Source organism: Lissotriton vulgaris, chromosome 12, assembly GCF_964263255.1.
Source record: "Lissotriton vulgaris chromosome 12, aLisVul1.2, whole genome shotgun sequence".
Lineage (NCBI taxonomy): Eukaryota > Metazoa > Chordata > Amphibia > Caudata > Salamandridae > Lissotriton > Lissotriton vulgaris.
This window is the reverse complement of record NC_141700.1, coordinates 165,668,966-165,682,431: the sequence shown is the minus strand read 5'-3', so window position 1 is coordinate 165,682,431 and position 13,466 is coordinate 165,668,966. Positions and strand designations below refer to the sequence as shown.

Below are 13,466 nucleotides of genomic sequence, written 5' to 3'. Positions count from 1 at the left end.
AGGCTAACTGTATAATAGGTGGTTGTTTTAGTGAAAATCGCCAACTTTGTCACCTATTAGCCCCCGTATGTGCTCTGCATGCCTAAGTTATAGTGCAGCTTTCTCCCACCACAAGGGTATGAGACATCTGGCCCCCTTTCCAGCTGGGTCGCTTCATCTACCATGCAGAGCGTAAAAAGAGAGACTACCTTTATTTACAGTGATCGTAATTTTAAAAGACGGGCATCCAGCAAAAGGCAGAATCTCTACTAATGCCTCAAACAATCTGCAAGATTTCAGATAGGCTCTGGGTGTCTGCTGAAGGTTGTGTGCGCACCCGTGCAAACGCACAGCGTGGAGGGAACACAGGTTGCTATGTAGTACTCCCTTGCCTTTATGAAGCTGGAAGAATGGCTCTTCTAGAGTTAATGCCTGAAGCTCACTGACCAGTCTGACTGAAATGATTGCAATGAGAAATGCACCTTTCCATGAAAGGAATCGGAGAGGACATTTGTGGAGAGGTTCGAATTAAGGGGGCATGGGCGGGGGGTGTTGACCATTAACCTGTTTAACACTATTAAGATTCCAAGCTGGAGTGGGAGAAACTCTGGGCGGAATAATTATTTTGAGACCATGTAAAAAAGCTTTAATTACAGGGATTCTAAAGATAGAGGTGTGCTCTTTATTTTGTAGAAATGCAGCAACTGGAGTTAAGTGCATCTTTATGGAAGTGAGAGCTAAATCGTGAAGTTTGTAAATGCAGCAGGTAACAGATAATGTCCTGAGTCTGTGCTGTGAATGGTTTTACATCCTTTGAATGGCAACAGTGAACTAAGCCTTTCCACTTGGCTGCACAACAGGCTCTGATGGTGGGCCTTCTGGATTCTTTTAGAATGTCCATACACTCATGAGGTAAATTCAAATATCCGAATTCTAGGACATGAGGAGCCAGATCACACGAATGGAAGTTTTGGAATTTGGATGCCTTACTGCTCCCTGGTTTTTGTTAAAAGGGCCCACCTGTTGGGAAGTATCTGTTGTGGAACCACAGAGTTCTAATAGTCTGGTGAACCATGTTACTTGGCCCATGTGGAACCCACTAGGATGAGGGTCAGAGACGTCTCCCGTAGTTTGCGAACCACATATGGAAGCAGTGGGAAAGGAAGGAAGCATAAGCAAATATCCCAGACCAGATCATCCATAGTGCGTTGCCCTTGGACTCTGAGTGTTGGAACCTGGAGGCGAAGTTTGGGCTTTCGGTGTTTTCTGCTGTGGCGAAGAGTTCTAGGTCTGGGAGACCACACTGTTGGAAGAATAGGTGGAAGACTAGTGGGGTAAGCTTCCACTCGTGCATTTGTTGCAGTTTCCTGCTGAGATCTGCAAACGTTTTCTCCACCCTTGGTATGTACTCCGCTAAGAGGTGAATTTTGTACCGAAGAGCATACCTCCAGATGGTCTGGGCTAGTTCAGATTGCTGAGGCCCCCCCCTGTTTTTGATGATAGTACATTGTAGTCATGCTGTCTGTTTTCATGTGAATCGCCTTGCCTTTGAGGCGTGGAAGGGATGCTTTCAGTGCTAGATGAACAACTAGCAGCTCTAGGTGATTGATGTGGAAATGAGTGGCTGTGTGTCCACTGACCCTGCACTGTTCGCTCCTGTTGGTGCACTCTCCAACCGGTAAGTGATGTGTCCGTTGTTATGGTTCTCTGCAGTACTAGGTCTAGAAAAGGCCACCCCTTTAGAAGATTGTGGGAGTTCTACCATTGCAGAGAGTGGCAAGCTTGATGGCTGATCAGCATTAGATTCTCCAGCTGGCCATGTGCTTGAGACTATTAATGTGCTAAGTATTCTTGCAACGGATGCATATCGAGTCAGGCATGAGAACTATTGCTATGCATGATGCTATAGTTCCTAGGAGACGCATAACCGTTCTCACTGGTATACGCTAGTGAGGTTGAAACTGGGGGATTAGTGCTTGGAAGGATTGAATCATTGCTGGAGTTGGATAAGCTATCCCTGTGCGAGTTGAGGATGGCTCCCAAGTAAGGCTGCATTTGAAGTGGTTGCAGATGAGACTTCGCTGAATTGATGGTGAAACCAAATTTGTGAAGTAGGTTTATTGTTGCCTAAGTGTTAAAAACAGCTTTGAAAGTCTGTGCTTTTGATGAGCCAGTTGTCTAAAAGGGGAAAGCATTTATGTTTTGCCTTTGCAAATGAGCTGCTACCACCACTTAACAATTGGTGAATACCCTTGGAGCTGTACGGACCCCGAATGGAAGCACTTTGAATTGAAAGTGCTGACCATGAAACGAGAACCCACGGTATCTGCAATGTGCTCGGTAAATTAGTATAGGGAAGTGGGCGTCCTTTCAGGTTTAATGCTGCCATGAAGTTGCCTTGTTGATGTAGAGGGACATCCTGCAGAGTGACCATGTGAACATGCTCTTGTAGAATGTACCTGTTTAGGAGTCTACGATCTAGGATTGGCCTTAGAGGCTTGTCTTTTTTTGGTTATTAGGAAATAAAGTGACTAGACCCCTGTATATTATTGCTTTGGCACAAGTTCTATTGCTCCTTTTTGTAGAAGAGCTTGGACTTCCTGTCTGAGCAGCTGCTGGTCTGTGGACAGTATGTGTTTGCGAGGTGGAATGTTTGAAGGTGTGAATGTGAGTTCCAGGCAATAACTATGCTGGATAATATCCAACATCCACTGGTCGGAGGTGATGGTCCACCATCCTGGTAAGAATTGCTGACCTGACCGGTGTTGAGTAAATAGATGGGAACGGCAGGTAAGACCAGGTTTAGAGATGCTTGCAGTAGGCTTGGTAAAGCCACCCCTGCAGGAACCTTTGTAATAGCCTCTGGGAGAGAATGTTTCGGGTTGGGCCTTATGGTGTGCAGTGGAGTTCTCAGTTGACGTTATCTTGGATCCTCCATAAAAAATGAGCGGCAAGAGGGGCCTCGTTGAGCTGGAGTTTGTAGGGTTCCCATTGCCTTCGTCATCTCATAAGTTTTTGATTTTCTCAGAAATGGTGTCTACCTGAGGCCCAAAAAGATGTTCCCCCATCAGAGGGACGAGCTAACAGGATCTGCAGAACTTCTGGTTTAAAACCGGACACCCTTAGTTAGCAAGGCATGGTGACTAATTAAGACACAAGAATTAATGCCCCTTGCATCTGTCACATCAAGGGCACACCGTATGGTGGTGTTTGAAATGAGCATGCCACCGAGTCGATCTGATATGCCTGTTTCTTATATTCTCCTGGGAGATGCTGGAGAATATAATCCATCTTGTCTCAGTGTCCACTGTCTTAATAGGATAAGAGACCAATGGAGTTTGCAATTCTCCAATGGTTGGCAGATTGTGCAGTCACTCTCTTACCTGCCGTATTTATATTTTTACGTTCTTTGTTAGGAGGTGGAGCGTCACCAGACGTTTGAGATTCGCTCATTTACTAGCTGCGGACACTAACAGTGATTCTGGTGTAAGTAGACCCTTGATGTACCCCTGGGTTAACAGGTGAGAGTTTGTACTTTTTATCAACCTTGGGAGTAATTACTCTAGCCCTGACTGGGTCCTTCAATATGTCCTGTGTATGCTTGAGCAAATCTTTTGATGTTGGTAAATACTAAACTCAATAGAAGAGACTGTTTCAAATAAGAAATACTCTTCTAATGTTTCTGTGTGTAAAGGCACTTTACGGTATGTGGCTGCCCTACCTATCCGATCAGGATACGTTGTTGTGTCATCAGGAGGGGAAGGTCTAGATGTACACAAATCTGGATCGGTATTATCATGTGGATCTGTGTCGTAAGTATCCTACAGATCATCTTGAGGTGGGAGTGAATATTGATCTCCATCCCTCAAATCCCCTGTATATGAATGTATGGAACCCTCTGGAGAGTACGTCTCAGTGTGAACTAGAGAGAGTTGTGGAGAAGGGGTAGGCACAAGATGTAGCAGTGGAAGGGGTAGGCACAAGATGTAGCAGTGGTGAAGTGGTGTGCAGTGGACGAGTGGTTTTGTCTTCCTTTTTTTCATCTTTGGAGTTAGAGGAACAGGCACTTTTATGGCTTCCTCAAAAGACAACTGTCTTTCATCAGATTGCACCCCTGCGTGAGGGGGTCTTGCGAGGATACGTCCTGTGTATGAGTGAATGAACAAATGTTTTTGGCGAGAGTCTAATTATCGGTGTGTCTCTAGCCCTCGTTCTACTGTTTCTACAGAGGGTTTTGAAACAGCATGTTTTTTCGGCTTCAATGCAGTTTTCAGCACCTGGATTTTTGGGGCTGGCAGTTTCAGCTCCAAAGCATATTTTTTCAGTGCCAAAGCCTAGTGGTGTTTTGGCTCTGAAGATTTCAGCATCCGACGGTAGGCTCGACTCCTATGTGGATAGCCTCGGATCAGCGACTTACTGTCAGGGCAGATTTTTAGGTGCCAAGCCATAGCTGGAAGTTTTGGAAACAGCCAGTTGGTGCCGACCATGGCCTAAAGGCAGTGGTGGCCCAACAACAGTCTTTGCCTTTTCGGGTGGGTGTAAGCGAACCTTGGTCGATATCTGCTGTGGTCTGGGAGGAGGCGGAGGGGGTACAGTACTCACAGACTGCTGTGGAGAAATGTTCTGTTCCATGTCAGACCTAGCGATCTGATCCAGAGAGAAGCTGCCCTCCTCTGCTACCAATGAACTGGCCTCCACCTCGGTTTCTGGGTATTCTGAGCCGAAGAGATCCGGCATATAGTCCACAGCTTGTCCAGACATCTCCATTCTTCTAGACCTTCGATCTCTGATGGTATTCTTAGATTGAAAAGACCTGCAGCCTTTGCAGGCCGCCTCCTCGTGGTCAGTGGAAAGGTACACGTTACTCACCTGGTGTAGATTGGTGCGTGTAAACTTGGTGTGATATTTAGGACAAAAACTGAAAGGCATACATTCCATAATTGATTTGGCATTCATTATTGAGAACGCCAAAGAGAAATTGCACCCCGAAGGGTGAAGGCCAGAGGGGGCCTCGGCTGAATTGAGTACACCGGACAAATTCAACGTTGATGTTGAAAATAGTGATGTAAGTATCGAATTGACGGTATTACAGAAGTAACCGACTATGGTGTTAAATTGAGCCGAGGGTCACACGTCCGAACCAGAAGGTGGAAAAAAACAATCTAACAATGGAGTCGAGGACTATGCGCATTGCAAGCAAGAGGAGGCACTGAACCTCGTGACTCGCACACTTCCGAGCCCAACACTAAATGGCCGACTTATGCGAAGGATGTGTATCTACAGCCACATATATCTATATGTATATCAAAACAATACCCTTTTCTTTTACTAATACAACGCTGTAATACTGTGCCTGGAGTGGTAAAAGCCTTTACTCATTTTACAGCTCGATGTGGATGGCACTGTGCTAATCCTAGGATTAAAGACTTTGCTACAGAAATGGCAAAATACTTAGTCCCTTTCTTTCTTGGCATGGAAAGCAATGTGCCAATCCCATGCTTAATTTGTTTTAAAGAAAAGCAGACATTTGAGGTGAGCAAATTCAAAGAGTCGCTGGTGATGTAGGGTGCTCTGTACAGGAGTTGCTTTCCACCTAAACTTGGAAACTACCCAAAGTTCTCTGCTTCTTTTTTACATATATATTTTGTTTAAAATGTAGACTTATCTAAGCTTAGGGCTAAGGAATACTATACTATACTTAAGGATTACCCATAATGATAGGAGATTCTAAGGAAGGTTTTGAAAAAAGTGTTTGTTGATTAAACCTCACAATAGGAAGGCAAAACTACTGCAAAATTCAATAGGAAATAGCAAATGCGCTACCATCCTGCACTGTCCTGCTTCTCCCAATTAAAACAGAGACCCAAAAGAGTACTGCATGGGACAGGTTTGCAAACACAAAAAGAAGTTTTGAATGTTGTAATTTTCGGGATGTGGGTTGCAGTGGTGTCTGGGCATAGGGTCATCCATCACCTATGGAAACATACAAACCCTAGATACTTTATTTATTTATTTATTTATAGCATTTGTAAAGCGCTTCTGCAACCCTACGGGCATCCTGGCGAACACTGAACACTAGATACCTGGAGGGGTTGTGGGCATTGATGCAGACACTTTTTCATCCTCAGAATGTCATCCACAGGGAAAACATTGGACCAAACCTCTCCCACACACAATCTCCTCATATTTCTGTTATGGAAACTTATGGAAAACAGCAAAACCTCCATCATCCAGTGTTCCTACACCACTACAAATAAAAACATTACCTCACGTGTGGGTGGACCTATCGTAACTGTGAGGAACAGGCCAAATCTAGGAACATGTGAAGTCAATATAGTGCCAATGTGGTCTGCAAATGATCACAATTTTGGCCCAGACATGGGGTGCCGTTTTTATATGATAAAGTGTGGGAACATCGATGGGTAGAACTGTTGTCATTTACCTGAAGTTCTAGAGATTTCTGTAACAGAACAGCGAGAGAACGGTGACTTTTTTATTACCCATACTTTGAGGTTTGCAGAAGACTGCGGAATTGTTAGACCTGTCAGCCCTTTGGGTGGTGCCTCCTATTTATTTATTTTTTGTCCCCTTTTTGCCTTCCAATTCCTTTCATTTTTATGTCCACTTGACTTTTTGGGTGTTGTCCTAGGGGATGGGTGCTTCCTTGTCCCTATATTTTTTTAGGCCTAGGTGTCCCTTATAGTGGTGGAAATGTAGTCACACAAAATGGTGGCTAGTAACTGCCACAACTGATTACCTCAGGGAATTGACCCATAGGACAACATAGGGAAGCTCCAGAACCTTCCAGCTAGTTCTGGTAGCCTGAGGCCAGGCTATATAAGGCCAGTATCGAGGCAGCTATTTTAGAGTGACCAATAAGTGCACGGGGTGGAACTGGTGAGGAGAGAGGCGGCTTTGAGGAGGAGGACAGCGCACCATACGGAGTTGGATCGACCTGTGGGCCGGCTGTTCTCCTGTACTGACCTGACCCCTCTTGTGTTGACCAAACCCTGCCAGGGCAGACTACATTTAATTTCCCAAAAGTCCCCTGTGTTACTCTTAATGCCCCTGGGACCCCATTTGTGTCGCTATTGAGGAGCTGTGGATACCTAGCTCTGAGGGAACATCCAGAGTGGCTGGGGAACTTGACTCTCCCATCGTACTGCCTGAGGAGAGTAACCGGCCCAACTGATCGAGGACTCACCGCAAGTGGGACTTGTGGGGCCAGCTGACGTCCCTGTGGTGCGGAAGCGCCCCTCTCCGGCGTGGATTCCTTCCGTATGCTGGGGAAAGCGTGACCCGGCAGAGGCTCCGTGACTTCTGAAGGAAGTCTCCCGCGGCGTCGGAAGAGGCAGCCCAGCGCTGGAAATGGCCGGACGTAGGTGGAGAACTTCCTGCGTGAGAAGACGGCGGGGAGGAGCTGCCGGGAGAGCTGACTGACGCCGCGAGAACCAACGGAGTGGAAGCAGTGAGATTCAGCTGAGGCCGGGCCAACGAACCATATCGGCTGGAGGTGTAGCCTTCCCCAGACCCCGGACAGCAGTACTGAATCGTGGTGAAACGGGACTGACTGAGTTACTCAAGGAAAAAGTAAGCTGGGGGCTCTTGGCTGGAGGGAGGTGAGGAGCGAAGCTGGGACTGCATCGGGACAACGGTACTGGCCGTGATCTCACAACCAGACTACAGGATAGATCCCAATGGATGAACTGTGACATGTATATCTCCCCATAGGAACGTGTCCTCCTGTTTTCAGTACTACCCTGGTTGAGTAAGGTTAATTTGCCATAAACAGAACCACGAAATCAGGGCTGATCCTGGGATAAGAAAGTGTGGGGCTGTATTTGATTTGACACAGAGCATTGTGTGCCCGATAGGAGAAAGTGAGGGCTCCTACGAGTCTAATGAGAACCCAGAGCAAGTTACATAGTTTGATTAAATGAAGTAACAACCTGTCTGTCTTCATTCAGATCCCTAGCTGCCCGCACCATGACATAGGTGTGCCATTGCTGGACCTGTACTGAGAGCCTGTACCATCCTGATTGTAATGTTCTTGAGACCTTAGGGGTAATGTACAGCTTTGCCTTTCTGTAAAGAAGCTTGACAATTGATGAAACCTTTTCTAAGATTATAAAATGTATGTAATGTTTACTTAAATTTCAGGAATTATCACTCAGTTCCCTTCATTTAAGAAAAGAGAAGGAGGTATTGTTAATGTCGAATAGAACTTGGCACAATCTAATAATTGAATGTGAAGTTATCAAGAGTACTGACACTGAAATCTGCTAGAAGCCGTAAATCTAACAGAGTTTTATAAAGCAGACCGTATTTTTCTAAATTGGTGTAGTGTCATTCTTTTCTTGTGGATGGACGCTGAGTTACTGTAAGGGTGTGATGCAAGATTAACACTTTTGCCTTTGGATAAGACCTACCTACTCTGTGCCAGGCTACCCTATGTGGTCTGGTGACCCCAGGTCCAACAGGAATAAAATGTTTTCTTCGAACCAATACGGAGATTTGAAAACAAAATAAGTTTTTTTGTTATCTATGTAATCTTATTTAGTGTAAGTAAGTTAAGTTTATTGCATAGTTTATAAAAAACATTACAAAAATCGTGGCGCCATCACACACCACTCAGTGTCTCGGCCCTGGGCATAGGAGGCACAGCTAAAGATCTAATTGCCTCATTCCTTGCCAATCGTCCGCAGACTGTTAGGGTAGGGAATTTCACTTCTCAGACCTTCTCTCTCCCCTGTGGTGTTCCTCAGGGCTCCTCGCTAAGTCCGACGCTTTTTAATATCTACGTATCGGACTTAGCGAGAGTAATAAAAACCTACGGAATAGCCCTTACCACGTACGCCGATGACACGCAACTAGTGCTATCGGTGCACAACAACGGAGCCAGTGTCGCATCCAACTTTCAGGAAGGAATGAAGGCGATAAGCTCCTGGATGTCATCAAACTGCCTCAAACTTAACTCCGATAAAACGGAGGTGATGACATTCGGGAGCTTGCAGCCAGCATGGTCCCCACAGTGGTGGCCACCTGAGTTGGGCTCCCCCCCCCAACCAGTGGAAAAAGTCCGGAACCTAGGAGTCATCTTCGACAATAAGCTGACTTTTCACCATCATGCTAACGCTGTCGTATCTTCCGCCTTTTTTACCCTAAAAAAAATCAAAAAGCTTCTGCCATATCTACCTCAATCAGCCGGCAAAACCCTCATCAGCACACTAGTCTTTTCAAGAACAGACTACTGCAACTCACTCCTTCTGAATGCGCAGGAAGGGGTTCTCAACAAGTTGCAGACCGTGCAAAATGCGGCGGCTAGAACCTTACTTTCCATTCCTAAATTCACTCCCACTTCCCACCACATCAAAAGGCTCCACTGGCTTCCAATTAGGAGCAGAATTAAATTCAAGGCCCTATGTATAGCCTATAAATCCCTAAACCACCCAGGGCCCCAGTATCTAAAAGAAGCTCTTCGTCCAGTGGAACAACTCAGGACGTTACGATCTTCCACAGCCCTCTTGCTGAATGTACCTCGTACAAGAAAGGCCACTTGGGGAGATAGATGTTTCACCACTGCCACAGCTAAATTATGGAACACTCTCCCATTCCATATCAAATCTGCCCCTACGCTTCTTAAATTTCGAAAAAGCCTTAAAACATGGCTTTTCTCTACCTCCTAACCCTTCGTCTTCAGTAGCGAGTTCTTAGTTCTGCAGCGCCGAGACACCCGTATGGGTATTTGTTGCGCTTTAAAAATTGCAAAATAAATAAATAAATAAATAAATAAATAAGTGTATACTGGTTCTGGTAGGGTTAATTAAAAAAAAAAAAAAAAAAAAAAAAAAAAAATCGGTAGCAACGAATTAAAAATAACCAATTTAAATTTAGTGAAACAACTTTGTATGAACATTTTACACATCTAAGTCACAAGTGGTTGCAAAAGTCAACAACTAAGTAGGAAGAGGTGCCGATTTTATTTACAGCACCCGTCGCAAGTCACCTCTCAAAACTATCAATTTGTCTATAGTCATAGTTTTTTTTAATGTAGTAGTAAGGTCTTACCTGAATATCTGTGTCCTTTACAGGCTCCAAAGGTTCAAAAGTAGTGGCTGCACTAAGACTCTCCAGCCGCTGAGATGTATGGGAAATGTCGAGCCCTCTTGATCCAAGAAGGACAGACCTAAAGAACGTGGCAAAAAATAACGTGTTAACATTTTTTTTAAAATACCATAAAAAACAAATTCATTACAAAATAAAATTGAGAGTTCATAGACCTCTGTCTACAAAAATAAGTTAACCAGACTTTCCGTATCAGAGCATAGTTGATCTTTTAAGCTCTGCGACACCCAATTCAGAAACATTTTTCTAGGAGCGTCAGTCAACAGTTGCCCCATTAATCAAGAGATTGGTAATGTTTAGCAATCTAAGATAAAAAGGGGGTGTCAGTTCAACAGGGTCCTACTAGATTTCGAAATTGGCCAAAAAGGCGGAATTCAGAACGGGAATAAACGTAAAGAAAGATATACCACGCACATAAGAAGACCCAAAAGGTTTGTGTAGCAAAATTACACTTTTTGTAGATGTTCAAATGTCTTTTTTTTGCAGCATACTTTTAATGTAAAGGTTTAATCAAGGCAAACATCCCGAGAAGCCACAGAACCCCGCGCCTCGCTCTTCAATCGTTCTAGTTTTTATACAGCGGTTCCCTCTGCAGCATTGTACTGTTAAAAGGAAGATCTTCATATCAGGAAGGCTTCCGTGCCGATTATCCTTCGTGAAAGAATTCAAACTTCACAAGATTCTTAAATAACGATTTGATGAGCGAGTGCTTATACACAACAAACCAGAGCAGGACTCTGACTGGCCTCAAAATACACAGTGATCACTAATAAAGAATATAAAGTATGATTGTATTTTCTATCACCCAGACTGATTTTAGATTAAAATATATCCTTCAGATGAAGCTTAAAAGTCATCTCTAAAACAAGAACACATGATATGTTTTGGATGGCTCTTGATAAGAAATAGCAGCACCTCTGTCGTTAACTTGGAGTAATGAACTACGGCCATATTGGCTTTTCGAAATATTAGTTCTTTATCCAGATCCCTTCTTCGTTAAACAAAAGACAAGACTCTATTGGTGATTACTCTACTCCTTGGTGCCTTTGCAAATTGTGATACACGTGGCTACGCCAGAAGAAGGCGCTGGTCGCCGAAACGCGCGTAGAGAATTAATTTGTTGATGCCACTTTTTAAATATGACTCTATATAAAAGATTGTTTTAAATTGTGTATTGAATGTTTTCTGTTGAAATTTTATTGATTATGTAATGAGAAATATCTTCTTTTTTAATTTTAACGATTTGAATTACGCATTTGTCTGTGATTTTTTTTACTTGGTAAGCAATAAAAATCGAATTTAGACCTACTCACATCCTTTCTTTTCCTTATGTTTATTTTACTGAAACAGAAATAGTCTGTGGTTTAAGTGCCTTGGTTGTTACTTTTCATGCTAATCCAGAAGTTAAACCAGTGCAACATGCTTTGTAGTACACATTTCACCTGACCGAACATGCCCCATTTCATTAAACCAAACACATACACACAGCAAGTCCATGTCAATACTGACACTGCTGCAATCTCCATCCCTGAGTTCTGACAGCGTACATCTCCTCACCAATAAGGCAGAGTTAATGAACATGTACATATGTAAATTAAGACGCACATCCATGTCATTTACTTATTGAACAATTAGGTCACTTAAATTCACCCTAGACACCAACAAAACCCCCAAGGAACACACTGCCAAAAAAGCAAAGACAGCCGGGTACCAGCTCTTCTTAAAAATGGGGAAAACATTTCTTCCAGAAAGTGACCAGAATGGCTGTTCAAGCCGTCATACTCCCTCATCTGGATAGAGGTAACTTCTTGCTCCATTGCCTCCCACAGACTCCACACTGGAATACCATATCGGCATCCTACACACCGCAGCACGTCTCATACACATCCTGAAGAAGTATTGTCACATCACCCACATCCTGCTAGAACCCCATGGGCTCCCTTTGAAGGCCAGAACCATGTTCAAAACCAGCTGCATCATTTACAAAGAGATGATTCCCAGCACATATGCAGATCTTGCAGACATGTTCATCATTTCTTGTGGTGCTTGGCACATCTACAGCAAGCGTGCTACTCGCCGAAGAAGGGATAGTAAGCGCCATATAAATGCAAATACAAAACAATATTGCACACTAAGAAAAATGAAAAAAATAAGGCAGCAGGACGTTTCCATCTATGCACCGAGGACCTGGAACAATATATCCATCAGAAAAGCTCCAAAGCTGTTCCGGTTTAGGAAAGAATTGAGGACTCACCTCTTTAAAGAACACTACATCGCAATGCATTAACCATCCACAACTTATCTACCTCCACTATCATATGTTGACTTTAAGCTTGCCTTTAGTCTTGTAAAAAGCTCCGATGCCTTTTGGCTAGGGTCATGCTATAAGAAATACCATATACAAACATATCGATAATATTTTGAGCCTATCTAAATGACTGGTAGGGACAACTCTAGCTATAAAAACTGTGAAACTTGTATTTTGTCGCCATCCCCTTTTCTCCTACAAGTCGACACTGCTTCTAAATGTTTTAAGAATTAAGAATGTGCACATCACACCAACAGTGGGCAATATTATATGTACCAAAATGGCCCAAGTCGTACAGCTGGATAAGCACTGTCACCTCAGTAGCACATCCATGCCACTTTACAATCATTCTTCACTCTACACCAAAAAATACAGATTAGAAATAAGCCTGGGTACCAACATTCATACAACATGGGACCTAGCCATATTTTGGCTTACGGAACCTCAACAGCATATGTATATTAACTTTTATTTAAGCCTTATGATACACTAACAATACACAGGAGACAATTACCATCCTCGCCACCACTGTCATTAGGACCACAACCACTAACATCTAGGGCACAACATGGTTACACATCATATAGTTGGATAAGCACTTACCATCTGAACAGCATAGATATACCCTCACCAATCTAGATGTAACCCAACCAGAAAAGTCAACTTAAATATACTACAGCACGATGGACACAACATTGCATCAAACCCACATAATCAGCAACAATGCCACAAGTCAAACAAGGTATAATCATGCATGCCTACAACAATGAACCAAGATCAAAATCCTTCAGTGTACACTCTATGTACAAAATGCTCAACACAGATCCACAACAGGACCTATCCCCAGTCAATAAAATCTATCACTAAACAATGCAACAGTCTATTTTAAATCGTCTGTCAGTCACTATCTAATGACTCCCAACTCAATCAATAGGAAAGGAAATAGAAATATCAACAGGTCAATCTGACTATTGTCAACTAGAGTTCCAGACATGTAACAGGTGTAGTTATTCCAAACTATACAAGTGGTTAACATTAGCTATACAAATGCACA

At 43.5% G+C, this 13,466-nt stretch overlaps 1 protein-coding gene across 1 annotated transcript in view; it reads right to left on the bottom strand.

The window, feature by feature from the left end:
• The window catches only part of NUP93 (nucleoporin 93), a 567,849-nt gene that overhangs the window by 490,309 nt on the left and 64,074 nt on the right, over positions 1–13,466 (bottom strand). Inside the window, exon 3 of the mRNA XM_086947697.1 lies at positions 10,048–10,165. Within this exon, the coding sequence (XP_086803823.1) occupies positions 10,048–10,165 (118 nt within the window). The remainder of the gene's footprint in view (positions 1–10,047; positions 10,166–13,466) is intronic.